The sequence below is a fragment of the Rousettus aegyptiacus genome, unplaced genomic scaffold (assembly GCF_014176215.1).
Source record: "Rousettus aegyptiacus isolate mRouAeg1 unplaced genomic scaffold, mRouAeg1.p scaffold_m13_p_7, whole genome shotgun sequence".
Taxonomy (NCBI): Eukaryota; Metazoa; Chordata; class Mammalia; order Chiroptera; family Pteropodidae; genus Rousettus; species Rousettus aegyptiacus.
In genome coordinates, this window is record NW_023416310.1 from 44,232,928 (window position 1) to 44,248,340 (window position 15,413).

At 42.5% G+C, this 15,413-nt stretch overlaps 1 protein-coding gene across 3 annotated transcripts in view; it reads left to right on the plus strand.

Moving 5' to 3' along the window:
- Positions 1-6,877: 6,877 nt before the first annotated feature.
- ARHGAP25 (Rho GTPase activating protein 25) overlaps positions 6,878-15,413 on the plus strand; it is an 81,860-nt gene continuing 73,324 nt past the window's right edge. Inside the window, exon 1 of one of the 3 annotated variants that reach the window (XM_016137867.2) lies at positions 6,878-7,352. In XM_016137867.2, the coding sequence (XP_015993353.2) occupies positions 7,100-7,352 (253 nt within the window). In that variant the 5' untranslated portion in view covers positions 6,878-7,099. Of the gene's footprint in view, positions 7,628-15,413 lie in introns of all 3 variants that reach the window. The other 2 variants (XM_016137868.2, XM_016137869.2) reach the window with 2 other exon arrangements.

Sequence of the window (15,413 nt, forward strand, 5' to 3'; positions counted from 1 at the left end):
TGTCACCCGTACTATTGCAAGCAGCCCCTAAAGTCTCTGCTCCTACCCTTGCCCTCCTCGCCTTTCGGACTCGTCACCCCTTTTGCTTTCTCCCTGCCACTTGAGCTGGGGCTGCTCATGTCCTCTTCTCTGGTCCTTGACATGGATGCCATAGTGATCTTTTGAAAGTACACATCAAGCGAAGTCATTCCTCCACTCAAAACCTCACTCCGAGTCAAAGCCAAAGTCCTGGACAGGTCTTAGAAAGCCCCGTACTATGTGTCCCGTTATCTCATCACATTTGTCCCCAACGATCTCCTTTTTCTTTTCTTGGCTCCAGGCACACGGCCTCCCTGCTGTCTTTGGTTCCGCGTGGCTTGCTTCCACTTCTGGTTGGGCTCTTATACTTATTCTTCCTTCTTCTGGAAGATTCTTCACAGATATATATCTGAATCATTCCTCACCTTCTTTAGGTCTTTACTCAAATGTCCAACTGTTCAAAACTGCAGCCACCTCCCCTGAAACCCAGCACATCCCCCTTCCCATAGCACTTCTACTTTCTTCTGTACCCCCCTCCACCATCTAACATATTATACTTATTTAATTTATTTATTGTGTTTATGTTCGTCCCTTTTTACTAGAATAAGTCTCAGAAAGGCAGGAATTTTTGTCTGTCTTACTTTGGCTCTATTCTCAGCTCCCAGAACAGTGCCTGGTATGTAACATGTGAACAATTCAATTGATATTTGTCGAGTACATGAGAGGCTGGAACAGAGCAGGCATCTTACATTCGACATGTGAAATGATTGTTTTTGCAGGTCAAAAGCAGTCAAGTGGTTCAACCTCATATAATGTAACCTATAGCGATGGCCCACAGGAGGTATAGGGTGGAGGGTATCCTCCTTGACTTGCTCTGCGTATGCCCATTCACAAGCTTCAGGTACTGTTTATATCCCTTGATAACAAATTGTTGATTTACATAGACATTTCTCTCCCCATTCCCATGACCTATGGAGCAACCTTCCTCCAGGTAGAGCCTTGACCACAATAATGCCAGTCTTGACCTTTAGGATTCTCTATATATTTTTGGCCAGGGGATAGCTGGAAAAGTAAAGGTTAATAAACTATCAACCATGACCAGCCATCAGAACGAACACAGAGACCGTGGCAGAGGTGAAGTCAGTAACAAAGCTGAGCGTTTCCACCTCACTGCTCAGGAAGGAGGCTCTGAGCCAAGGTGACTGCACAGTCCCCTGAGCTCGAGCAGAGTGTTCAAAAGACAGAAGTCTCTTCCTCTGCCAGGCTGATAGTTTTTGGTATTTGTTTCCCCCCCATATTTGCCACATAAAAAAGGAAAAGGGAATAAAACCTCGAATCTGTGCCTTCTATATTCCGTTTTCTTAAAGATATAGACTATTAAAATCCTTATGAAAAAGATCTTCCTTGCCACACTCCAGGGCATACATGCTAGGGAATCGGGGAATTTGTAGTTTCATTTAAGGATGATAAAAATGTTCTAAAACTGATTGTGTTGGTGGTTGTACAACTCTGTGAATTAAACATCATTGAATTGTATACTTTAGATGGGTCAATCAGAGAAGCCATTTATCTCAATAAAGCTGTTATAAAAAAAAAACCCCAATGAAATGAAGATCAGACATGAGAAATTGTCTCAAAATGCAGAGGACAGTAACAGAGGTGAAGAAAGGTGAGGAGACAACAAAGAGGAGAGCTGGCATGCAGGCAACCGGCGTTCCTGGAGGCGATCCCAGAACGAGTAGGATAAAAACCACAAGCAAAGGTATAAGAAAACCCCCTTCCTAGATTCCTTACAACGTCACTTAGCCACATAGATACTTAGACATATCTGACGTTTGCAAATGACCAATAAGCACTATTTGTTAAAGAATTGTTTGCTTGAACAATTGGCAATGACTTTTTAAAAAATAAAAATAATGCCAACTGTTAGTGCAGCTGTGAAGGAACCAAGTCCCTCAGATATCACTGATGGGGACTTAAGCTGGTAGAAATTCCAGGACATTTTGGAAATATGTATCAAGTCTTAACATTCTCTTAATCCACATTCCCACATTTCTCCCTCTAAGAATTCACCTGAGGGTGAGGAGAGAGAGAAAGAATTGACCTCAATATATACAAGAATATTGTGAAAATGTGTACTCATCTCAAATGCTCACTGATACAGGGATTTATTGAATAAATTTGGCTCTTGTCACATAATTAAAAACTATGAAGCCATTGACAATGATGTTTTAGAAAAATGCTTAATGACAGATCTGTTTTTTTTTTTTTTTTGGTCAAGAGAACATAACAGCTTATAAAACAGCATGCACACTATTTTTTAATTTTAAAATACATATATATGTGTATATAATCTAGTGTACAGCATGGTGACTAGTTAATAATATGGTATTGTATATTTAAAAGTAGCTGAGCAGATCTTAAGCTTTCTCTCCACCGACAAGTAAAAGGTAACTATGATAACTATGTGAGGTGACGAATGTGTCAATTTTCTTGGTCTTGGTAATCATTCTATAATATGTGTGTATATCAAATCGTCATCACATTGTACACTTTAAATATGCATAATTACAAGTGTCAATTATTCCTTAAAAAATTAAGTGTGTGTGTGCGTGTGTGTGTGTGTGTGTGTGTGTGTGTGTGTGTGTAGAGAGAGAGAGAGAGATACAAATAAATGGAAAGAGTAAGAGAGATAAAGACTGGGAATGGGGAAAATTTTCATTACACCTTAAATGGTAAGAGTTATTTTTATTTTCTTTATGCTTATTTAAAACTTTCACAGACTTCTATAATGAAAAAATAACAATGAAAGGATTACTTAAAAGGTCCTCCAGTGATTGTCTCCTCAGGGGGGAGTCCAACCCCTGAGTCATTATATGGGAGGCCCTGGCCCAGTGGCTCCTGCTGCCCCTGCTGCCTCTTCCTCTGGCCTTACCTTATGGCCATACACCATTCCTCACTGGGTTTCATGTTTTAACAGCTATCTTTGCTTCATCTGCCCGGAAGTCCTCCTCCTGCTCCCCCACTTTATTCCCTGCCTGGGTCACCTTTCCTGGGAAGCTATCCCTGACCACCCAAGCAGAACTCACCTTTTTTTACTCTCACCCTACCCCACGTATGCTCTATTTTTGTACTGTAAGCAGTTCTGCCGTTATGTTTACACTCTTCTCTCATGAGTCATTGGAGGATTAGGTTCTGAATCATCCTGTTTACTGGGCATCTAGCACAGTCTTGGATAAACGTTTATGGAGTGAATGAGCAAACAAATGAATGAATCTGTTGGCTGAGCCCTAGGCTCACGTACCTGCAGGACATCTGTGCTCAAGTGCCCCTCAAGTCTCTAAACATAACGTCCCCCACGCTGAGCCCAGCACCTTCTCCCTCAGCACCCTGACTCCCCTCCCTGATCCCCATTGCAGCCCTTGACCTCGTCGTGCTCTCCTCGCCTCTGAGATTGGAGCCTCCATCCCTCCAGGGACTGGAGCAGACTGTGGGCATCAGTTTTGCCTCCCACAGAAATACCCTGGGGCTGTCAGTCCCACCACCTGAAAAGCTCTGGTATTGTTTTCCCTTCTTTACTCACACACTGCTGCTGACCTCTCTCCCCTCTATCTCACTCTCATCTGATTGTCTGCCGCAGCCTCCCCATCCTGATCTCAATTAAAAATTCCTCAAGGGTGTCTATATCATTAGTAAATTCAAAACTCTTTACCAAGGCTTGTCAGGAATCCAGCCTGATACAGCCCTATATCTCTAACTTCTCTCTTCCATCCCACCCCTTCCATCCTTTTCAGGAGCAACCTGATGGGTTCTTTCTTGCCTTTGTGTCTCTTGCATAACTCATCCATCAAGCCTTAATTTAAAAGATACTTCCTTTCCCTCACACCCAAGTCCCAATTAGGCCCCTCTGACATCAACTTTCATAGCTCCCTACATTTCCCCCAATGTAACCCTTCTCATGCTGTATTTTACTATTCACTTAATTGTTCTTCTCTCTCAGCAGACAGTATGCTGAATGGCAGCAGAAACCAAGTCTGTATGTTCATGAACATTCCTCCTATGTCCAGAAAAAATCAAGCCCTTTCTCAGTAAATAGTTAGCATTCAATGAATGGTAGACAAATTGCTTTTGCTTTTGCTATTATACATGCCGATTCAAACTTTGAGATGAGACAAGACAACTAGTTCTTCATTTTTTGAAGGTTGGAAAGAGGGGAGCAGCACCGTAGCAGCTGGCTGACCCAGAGTGGGCCCCTTGGAAGGAAGCCTGCAGTGGTGGGCCTTCCCGGGGTGCTTTTCATCCGATGGCCTTTCTAAGCATTCACAACCAACTTCCCCATCAGTCATGAGTTTTTCCAAGCCTTACAGGAACCTACCCTAAAGAGTAAAGGAAGTTCTTTGCATGTTTCTAAATAGTAAATTTAAAATATTTTTAGAGCTTCTGAGTTAATGTCCCAGGACTGAAACTTTGGATGATGTTAAGTTCCCAGTGAAGATGTTGCTGAGCTGGGGCTCAAGATAGCTGTTTACTGCCCCAGATCCAAGTCAGGATAAAAAAAAGAAGCAGTGGTGTTCCGGTCTGGCAGGCAGTAATGCAGACTGGGGGCTTCAAAGTCTCCAGCTGGCTGAGGCAAGTTCAAAAGGATGAAGCACCCCTGGGGAAGTTAGCAGGGATATGGGTAAATTGGGTTGGTGTGGTGGATCAGAGACTTGATCAGCAAATATTCAGTCCTTTTTACCCCTCCCCCAGGGCCGTATGTACTTCCTGCCTTGCTTATTTGAACTTGACCATGTGATGTATGTTGGCCACTGGAATATAAGCAGAAGTGATATGAACAGAGATTTTAAATGTACTTGTGTGATTCTTCCCTCTTAAACTCGTTTCATTCACAATGAGAAGAATATGTCTCAAGTCACCACTGCTCCTCAGCCTGGTCCCTTGAATATGAGTTTTAGTCAAGTTTAATTTGAGATGGCTATTAAATATCTAAGCAGAGACGTGTGGGTGATCTGGGGCCGAGGGAGTGGTCTGGGATGGAAATCTACATTGGAATTAATCTACATGGTATTTAAAGCTTTGAGAAAGATGGGCTCATCAAAATGTGGATGTGGATGGAAAAGAAGCCTATTGAGTGAGTCTTGGTTTCCTCCAATATTTAGAGGTCAGAGAGATGAAAAGGAAGCAACAAAGAAACAGATAGGAAGCAGCCAGGAAGGCAGGCAGACAACCAGCCAGGTAGAAGTCCTGGGAGCCAAGTAGAAAGAGGACTTGAAGTTGGGGACAGTGATCAAATGTGCCCAAGGCTGCTGATAGGTCAGTGACATGAGATGAATTGACCAGTGGGTATAGTGGCAGGGATGCCATCAGTGTCCTTGATAAGAATATATTCTGTGGAGTCATGGGGCCAAAAACACCAACAGAGGGGATTCAGGAGGGATAATAGCAAACATATTTGCAAGTGTAAAAAATGCTTTGCTCAGCAAATTAAGGTAAGAAATGGGGCTGTCGCTGAAGAGGAAAGTGGTATTGAGAGAGATTTTTTTTCAAAACAATGGGATAAAAAAACAATAAGTTTGAATACTGATGGGAATGATCCAAGAGAGAGAAGAGATTGATGATACAGTAGAGATGGAGGACTGGTGACAACCGGGTTGTTCCTCGTAATGGGGAGAAGGTTGAGTGTGAAGGCTTACATGCAGGGAGGTGGGCAGACTTAGTGGCGGAAGCCTGCAGACATTCTCTTCCAGTTACATCAACTTTCTCAATGAAAGAGGAAGCCAGGTCATCAACAGAGGGTGAGACTGTGGGAGGTGAAGAAGAAAGTATGACAGAGTTGTCCAGGAGAGTCCAGGAATGAATGGATGGAGGGTCTGTAACTTGCATGCTGGCTAGCAGTGACTGTTTTACCACTATCTAATAAAGTCTCATGACGGACCTATGAAGTAGGCCCTATTATTTGCCTCATTTACAGGTGAGGAAACTGAAGCACAGAGTGGTCAAGAAACTTGTCCAAGGTCACACAGTATGAAAGTGGGGGAGCCAAGATTGGAACACATGCAGTCTGGCTCTGGGCCCAAACACTTAATCACTAGGTTAGGGTGACCCAGTTAAACATATGAAGGCCTGTCACGGAACTGAACTAAATGGAATGAGGGTTGAATTAACATCTGTGGTGCAACCACTGTGAGCCAAGCTCTCTACTAGGTGTCTACCTTCACAGCTCTGTGCAGTCATGGTTATTATCAGCCCCATTTCACTGCTGAGGGCACTGAGGCCCAGAGAGATGCATTTGCTTGTTAAAAGCTGCAGAGCTAGGAAGTGGAAAAACTGTCTTTTGAACCCATGTCAGTCTGATTCCCAAACCCATGCCCTGTAGATAATGCCAACCCTATTATAACACGTGACAGGCTCTCCTCATCTTAAGAGAACTTACTGGTTAAAAACATCAGAACCTTTCCTGCGTCAGGTTGAGGTCGCTTGGAAACTATTCTGAGGAGGTGGAGAACTTACCATTGGGTAAATTCTTACAGCAGGAAAAAATTTAAAGGAAGGTAATTTTGGGGGAATGCTGGTTGTTTGACCATTTTCTGATGCCTGATCCACTCAGTGAGGAGGAGGGTTTAGAGGTATATGGCAAGAGTCTTGGAGTTTTCTTTTTCTTTTTCTTTTTCTTTTTCTTTTCTTTTTCTTTTAAATTAAAGTTATAGCCTTATATCATAAGAGCACTTGTCCTACTTCTACGAGCATTTCCAAAAAATATTTTAAGAAAGAGTGCGCATAATGCATCATCTGCATAGAACAGCCACCACTTCCTCATATGCAAGGAAGCAGACAGTTAAAAAAAAAAGCCAGGAGGCAGTCGTTGTTTATCGCGACGTCTCTTGGTCTCTTCGGTGAGGCCTGAGATTCTTTCAAACAGAAGCTTTGCTTCCCATGACGCAGAGCGAAGTGTAAACTGGGATATTTCTGGTAAAACTGAAAACAAGAGAAGCAGGGTGCACACTTCATGAGGTACTAGCACTCAGGGGGTTGTGGGTAAGGTTCAGTGGGGGTTTGGGTGCCATCCCAAAGTCACAGATGAATGGACCTTTCGTCTGAGAGGAAGGAAGACACATGCTGGCAAATCGACTTCAAGCCCAAGATTGCCTGTGAAGCAACCATAAAGAGGAAAACACACACACACCGGCTAGAGGGAAAGATTGAAAAAGCAGAAAGGGTGCAAATAGCGACAGACTCGCCATTTCAGCAGCTACTCACTCGAACCAGAAGCAAAATGTCCCTGAAGTTGCCAAGAAACTGGGATTTCAACCTGAAAGGAGAGGCTGGGAAAATAGGTACGGTCAATGTCTTTTTGTTAGCTTTGTGGTCTACTTGAGCGTCCACCATTTGCATGTTAGTCTGCAGGGAGCATAGTCTGCCTAAAAATAGATCTTGGCAAATTTTGGTTTGGGGAAAAATTTGCATTCGAAATGATAGATTGGCTCAAAGTTCTCAAATGCTGGGAGAGGGCTCTCTCCTTTGTTTGGAGGTTGCGGTGGAATGGAGCTCTCTGGTGTGTGCGATCTAGGGTACTTTGGATGGGCTAAGGCTACAGATCACACACAAAACTGTGAGTTTTTTTCTATTTATCATGGAAGGATCATTTTTTTTTCCTGTTTGGACACTCATCCATATTTTGAGCGATTTTTCATAGGTGCACAGAGACAAGAGTCTTTTGAAGTGCTTGATCTGTGAGTAAACTCAAGGTGTCCTGTTTTGTGAGCCCACTGGATCTTCAGGCCTTCTCTGTGGACTCAAGGCTGAGGTGAAATTACTGTAGAAAGACGTGAACAATGAGGACAAGACAGGAACATAGAGACATTTGAAAGTATAATAAAGACAATTTTAGCTAAGGGGGGCAGAATGAAAAGGAATTCTTAGAGGAGTTGAAAAAGTGATGCATTTTAGATTAATTATCGTAAGGGATGCTGGCATGTTTTTAAGATATACTGGCCTTTAATCCGTACCTCTTTTCATTGACGATGATAGTGACACCTTGATTTTACTCCATTATGTGATTGTTATCATGAGTTTCTTTATGTGAATTTCTTTTACTAGTAAATTTATCACAGTAATTTAGGGTAGAGCAATTGGACCAAAAGTGATTTTCTGTGTTTTATATTTCTAGCCATATAGTGATTTAACTTCCTTGATATTAGACATAGGTAAGTGTTAAGGTGTTTTTAATGGCTTGAAGAAGGTTTGCTTGGAACAAGGTTTAGTCTTGGGCTTCTGACCGTAGTTAATGTGCTACTAAAATAAGTGGTCTATTGTAAAGTCACATAATGGAATATTAATAGAAACCTAAGAAAGGATTTGAAAGAAAACTGAGAGTAATCAGAGAAGCCATTTATCTTGGTAACCAGGGAGGATTAGCAATCTCCTAATCAAGCTAGGAATCACAACATGCTGAGGTCAGCTCAGAGAATAGGTAGTGTGCACACCTCTTACAGAAGCCAAAGATTCTTCTTCTAACTGCTGTTGACAACAACGTATTTAGCTAATACTCATTCCATTTATGTTATAATAATTTGTTTTTAGAAGCAAGACTTCTATGGTTCTGTTCCTCTGAAAATGTCTCTCTTCTTTTACATGGGATTCATTCTACCCGCTCACCATCTGTGCTCTCTTTCTGTTTGAAAATGGGAAATGTGAGGTAATTAAAGATTAAATGATTAAATGGGTAGATTTAATGATTTCTATCAATTTTTCTTAATTCATGGTCCTGTGGCTAGCCTGTATTAGTCACTTCAAGTGCCTGCTCAAAATACGAATTCCTGGACACCATCCCGACTTGTGAAATTAGAATCTCTGGAGGAAGGCCCAAGCATCTGCAATTTAATAAGAAGTCACTCCTCTATCCAACTCGACAAAGAAGTTTTTCTGTAGGGGCTGTAGCCTAAGTTAGTAGTCTCGAAGAGTTACCATTCACCTAGCATAGAGCATAGAGCACAGTGCCTGGTCCCAGTGGGCACACGATAAATATTTGTTGACTGAATCAATGATTGGCTGCAAGCAGATGATAGTGTTAAGCATTATGTAATTAAAAATAATTAGATAATGAAATATAGAGGAGCCCTTCATCGTCCATGCCATTTACAAATTTGTTATCCTGAGACACTGAACAGCAGCCAGAATACCTTTCACGAGTGTCACGTCGATGAGAATTCAGATTACAAGATGAGTCCTCTAGGGGAGAGTCACTGACTCAGCCAAGAAACCTGCAGTCCCTTCTCCAGCGCCCTGTGTCCAGATGCGAATGTAGGAACTGGCTTAACAATATGTCAAAGAGGCCCTGTTAGGAAGACAAGCGGAACTGGGCATCATGTCAGGGTTAGTGAGGATTATTAGATCAGCGTTTCTCAACCGCTGGATATTGTGGGCTTGATAATTCTTTGATAGGGGCTATCCTGTGCATTATAGGATGTTAGCAGCATCCCTGGCCTCTACCCACTAGATGATAGTAGCACTCCCCTACCACCAGCAGTGGCAACAACCAAAATGTCTCCAGAAATTGCCAGATGTTTGGGGAGAAACATCTTCCCTAGTTGAGAACCTCTGGAGTAGATGATCGCCAAAAGGGTAAGATTGAAAGGTCACTTGGGCCTGGAACCCAAGTATTACCTTATGATTCACTGTCTATGTCAATTTTCAAAAGGCTTGTAGTAAGATAGATGGGCAGCGACATGAGGAGGATGCCAGGTTCAGTTCTTGTTTAGAAAGCTGCAAAAAACTGACCAATCATGTGGCTCAGAAAGGGGCCCCAGCATTTTCGTGTGTGTGTGTGTGTGTGTGTGTGTGTGTGTGTGTGTGTGTGTGATTTCCCCTAGGTCTTGTAAGTGCTGAGCCAGGGCTAACATGAAAGTGAAAGTCTCTTTGGGGGGGGGGGTTGGGAGAAAGGACTCTCCATTGTATTTCCACCTCACAGAGTTGGGGAGGGATCTGCCAGATCAAAGGGCTGACCCAGAGACTACCACCATGGGCCTTGTAGTGGTGGCAGACCAGGACCCTGGCCACTCTGCATGCAGTCCTGGTGCTGGTTAGAACAAAGAGGAAACAGACTTGACTTGTGATGGAGCCAAGAGTGCGCTTGCCTTCCTTTGATCCTTTATCATCTTCAATTTTAGTCCAACAATTAAAACTGTGACAGCCTTCCACTGCTTTTACGCACTGTTACTCAAATCTTTTACACTTTCACATATTTGTCTAACTCAATGGTAAACTCTGAGGTCAGGTTCTAGGACGCAGTATCCTTTCCTGTACTGTCCAGGGGTCTGGGACATCCAGAGCTTTGCACGTGGCACTCTGTGGAGAGGGTACTGAACATCCAGGGAAAGGTCTCCTTTGCCCTGTGGTTTGGGGACCTTTAGTTGGAAGATTGCCATGTGAATTTCAGGACTGTGCCTATTGTATCCAGTCACGGGCACCTCTTTTTATTTTCTCAGTCTCCCCCTCCCCCAAGCTAAAATAGAGGAGAACAAGCCCCTAGAGAGTATGTGACTTTGACATAGATAAGGAAAATGACTGGAAGGGAGATGGTTTTCAACCTTTTTTCCCTCTGAAATTTAATGTTGAAAAAAAGATTCAGAAACAAAATTCATTAATCTAGTCTCCCAAGTGTGACAATAGTGGAGGGTTTTTTTTTTTTTCACTTGACTTTTTTTCCATTTGATAAAACATGATTTGTCTGACATGGAGTTAGATCTGTTTCTTAGAAAATCAGAGTAAAGAGAATGAAAACATTGGTTACTTAAGATCTTTGTAATTAGACCAATTTATAAGACCATAAGGCTTTACACAACGCAGGTTTTTATTTTCATTAAAAGAAGTCATATTTGAAAGTATAGTTTTAGATAGATAAATGCATACATAGATAAACAGACAAAGAAAATCACAAATATATAAAGCAGTCCTATGAATGAATAAAAATGATTGAAAAATGAACAAACAACATGAATGGACATTTTGAAGGATAAGAAGGAATAACACTGCCAATAAACATATGGACATATTCGTAATCACAATAATTAAGAAATGTAAATTAAAAACATAACTATATACTTATCCTCACCCACCAAACTGGCTAAAACAAAAAGTCTGACAAGACCAGTGCTGTCCAGGACGTGGAGCAACAGAAACTCTCCTTCGCTGAGGAAACAACCGTTTTGGAGACAATCTGGCATTGCTCAGTGAAACTGATGATGCACAAACCCTGTGAAGCAGCCGTTTCACCCCGGAGACTGTCCCCTGGAGAAGCCATTGTGCACACTAACAAGAATAGATGTGCGGAAGTTCCACAGCAGAGTCGTGTAATAACAGGAGGCAGGAAGCAACCTAAACTGTCGTATCTTTGTAAAATGGAATGCTATGTAAAAGCAAAAAGTAATTAATCATAGTTACACAGTTAAGTGAGATCGAAAACCAAAACCTTAATATTGGGCAGAAAAGGGAGGTCACAAAAAAGCAGGATGGGGTTCATTTATATTAAGGTTAAAAGCTACGTATGTATGTGGCAAAACTATGAAGAAAGAATGAGTTGACTAATATAAAACTCAGCATGGTTGTTAAACTTCTGGAGAGAAGAGAAAGGGAAATGCATTTAGGAAGTTTAAAAGGTAGGTAGGTATATGAGAGTTTATTTTATTATTGTATGTAAAATGAATAAAGAAACGAACATGTAAATCAACACTTAAAAATCTGGAAGGATGTACAAAATTTATTAATAGTAGTTAACTATAGGTGAAAGGTTTATAGATGATATATACCCACACGCATATGTATTATTATTTTATAAGTATTTTGCAGGCTTTTTATAATTAGATATTAACTGTGCTAATAAAAATTCCCAAAGCTGAAACAAAGAGCTTGGCTAGGCCTGTAGGTGCAGGTCTTACAGGCATCGCATCTTCTTTGGTAATTGGCAGGCCCCTGCAAACCCCTCGTCTGAGACTGGAATAAGCCAAGACGCATACCTCATCATCTGTAGACTTTCTGGGCCTCTATACTCAGGATACAGGGTTTTGGGGAAGAGTGACATAGCCCACAGTGACCAAGCCAGCCTACTTGAGCATATTTCTTGCTTTCTGTGAACATGGGAATGCTGGTTCCCCAAGCCGCGATGCCGAGACTATGCAGCCCATGGGGAGCTGGTCTTTGTTCGGTGTTCAGCTTTGCCAAATTTCCAATGGACTAATCTAGACCAGTCTGGGTTCTGGACTAAATGTAGTTTATTCATCAAGGCTTAAACCTTTGCACTTCCTGAGCAGCTCCCGGTCCCCAATGAATAAAGGTCCCCACACAAGCAGGCAGAGTCAAGGACAAAAACATGCCTTCTTCAGACCGAGAACACTGGCACAGGCATGCTACTCTCAGGGCCCACATCTGTCTTTATTCCTTGTTCAAGAAAAAGTGTCTGTCCCTACTTTTAGGCATACATTAAATTCTTTCCTTGCTGCCCAGGCCGAGAGCCTTCTGGCCATCTGGGGAACAAGGATCGATGTCATCCTACACACCAGTAGAGTGAGGATCAACTTGAGTGGTGATAGGAAGTCAAATTTCTATTCGCTGCTCACTCATCGAGAAAGTCCTCTCTGCAGACACTAAGCAAGGCTGACCTAGATTCTGTACTTTGTGTTAGATTGGGAGCCAGAGTGCACGTAGATTGGTAGAAGTGAGCTCAGTGGCTCTTGGAGCATATGTCTCTGGCAATGGGACTAGACTGAGATGCCACATGGTCCTGGCATGGTAAAATTGCATTCCAGACACAGGAGTGCCGCTGTCTCTGGCTCACAGTTTACAGAACATGTAAACAGAGTGTCTAATAGGAGAACTATGGAGACCCCAACCCTCCCCCTCTTCGCCTACCGCTCCTTGCCTGCTGCCTTCAGAGCTGGAGCATGGTTGTTTGAATAATGAAAGCCCACTATAAGGGTGTTGGAAAGGTCCTAGGACTGATTGAAAAGGATAAGCTGGTGACAGTGGTCCCTTCACACCCAAGACTGTTTGAAAGAAGAAAAGTGTAACCTCTCATGAAGCAGTACTGTGGTTGGCTAATTGCATACAAGAGAAGGGAGTGTGTGAAGAGCTAAAGTGAAGGTCCCATTATGATCAGAGCAACTGAGGCCACAGGGTACCTGTGGAGAGCCAGGAAAACACCATGGGGGGACCCAGGGTGAGGCGTTCCATCCGGAGGATGGTTGCCAATTTTGTAGACTCCCCAGACAGAACTGAGATATGGAAGTTACAAGGCAAATAACTAATTTATATGTCTTGTTTTCTGCTTTACTCATCACCGTTTTTCTCCTTGTAAGCCTTTTTTTTTTTCCTTTGAAAGCTTTCTTTAAAAAACCTAAAATCACCCTACCAAAAATGTTAGACCCATAGGTCTGGCCACCAAATATAAAGGCAGTCCTGCTCACTGCTTTGCAGGGCTTATAGGCTAGCAGAGCACAGACAAGGAAATAATTACAAGACACCGAGACAAGCCCTGGGATGAGACCAGCCGCGGTTGCCGCAGGAGGGCACCTACGGATAGGAATGTTGGCCCCGCCAGCACTCTTCCCGTCACTGCCATTCTGCCATTCCTTTCCTTTAAGGTGTGGACGTGTATGCTCTTCCGTGAGTCCAGGACTTACTGTCTTTCTCACGCTGGTTTTCCTGTACACACTCTCTGTTTCTCTAGAGAAGAAAAAGGTTTTGTAATTCTGTACAGCTCCTCCTGCGAAGGGGTCACACTGAGAGATCGTAGGATCTGGCCCCGTTCACCCGCCCACGGTCTCCTCCCACGCCCGCTTCCCCAGCGCACACACTCGCACTTCAGAACTCAGTCACATCCTACCTTTTCCAGTCCCTGCTCTTTCTCATTTGCCTAGAACCCTTTCTACTCGGGGTTCCCTTATTACCACCTAATTCCTACCCATGCTTTAGTCACAAAGTGTAGACATCCTGTCCTCTGCATGTCCCTAAGTCCAAATCACTGAAAAGAGAGAATAATAACCCTTTCCCAAGACATTTAAAGAGAAAGGCTTAAAGCTCTAGAGACTGTGGACTTCCTTTGAGATGAGCCAACAAATGCATTTGAACTTTCATAATATGAGTCAACCCTACCAACTGATTGCTTGGTTTTCGAACAACGAAATTAGTCTTTAATCAGTAATATGCAACACCTGCACTCTAGGCCCTCCCCGGAGAGAATAAACTTGAATTGCCTGTGAAGAGCAGCACTGATGGAAGATTGTCTAGGGTAGGAACCCCCAACCCCCGGGGTTGCGGACTAGTCCATGGTCTGTTAGGAACCGGACTGCACAGCAGGAGATGAGCGGCGAGTGGGCGAGTGAAGCTTCATCTGTATTTGCAACCGCTCCCCAGCTAGCATGACCACCTCAGCTCCACCTCAGATCATCAGGCGTTAGATTCTCATAGGAGCACCGGTCCCTGGGGACTGCTGGTCTAAGGGACAAATTGCCCATTTATCTCTTTGATAGGAGTGTGGGAGGGCAGGAGGGTTTTGGTGCAGAAAAAGGTGAATGGGTTTGAGACCCTTCTGCTAATTTTCAGTGAATCCCCTGGCAAGTTGCTTAATTATTAAATAGGATTAATAATACATATGTTAAGAGGAAAAATTATTTCATGTATATATTATTTTAGATGTTCAGCAAATACCTTTTCCCTTCCTTATAGATAATTTCATTTCCAACCTCAGATCAAACTACATTACCTTAGCTCCCTCATAGAATGGGCTCATTGAGTTCTGCTTTAATGTTACACCCTCATTTTTTTTTTTTTATCATTACAGCAAGTAATGATTTCATGAAATTTGCTCCTCTTTGTATTGTAAATAAGAAAACGAGGAATGGACAATGCCAGTGACTCTCCTATGTGTAACTCTATGTGAAAAAATTTGCTGAGAATTCAGTGCTCAGAAATATCACGTCTCCTTTGAGGAACTCCTTGCTTTCTCCTTTCTGATAAGACAGTTGTGCAAATTATTGGGTTTCTCATTTTGTCTTGACTGCCAGGAAGCTCAGAGCTACATTGAGGCTTAGAGCTAAATTGATGCTCAGTCACAACAATTTTCACTCATTTGATTGGCACACACATTTTTCTTTCTCTTTGATATAAATTTATGTGTTCGTTGCAAATAAGTTTTCTATTTGAATATGAAAACCCCATGAAATCTTTTCTTTTAAGACAAGACTGTAAGTATATGCATTATATCAGTACAGTGCTCCTCAGATATTCTGTGGGTAGATTTCACACTTATTAGTAGCACCTTGACATGACAATTTTTTAAATGGTATTCGAAGTCATTCTTTAAGTTCATAAATGAAAACAATTCTACAGCCACTCATATTCTT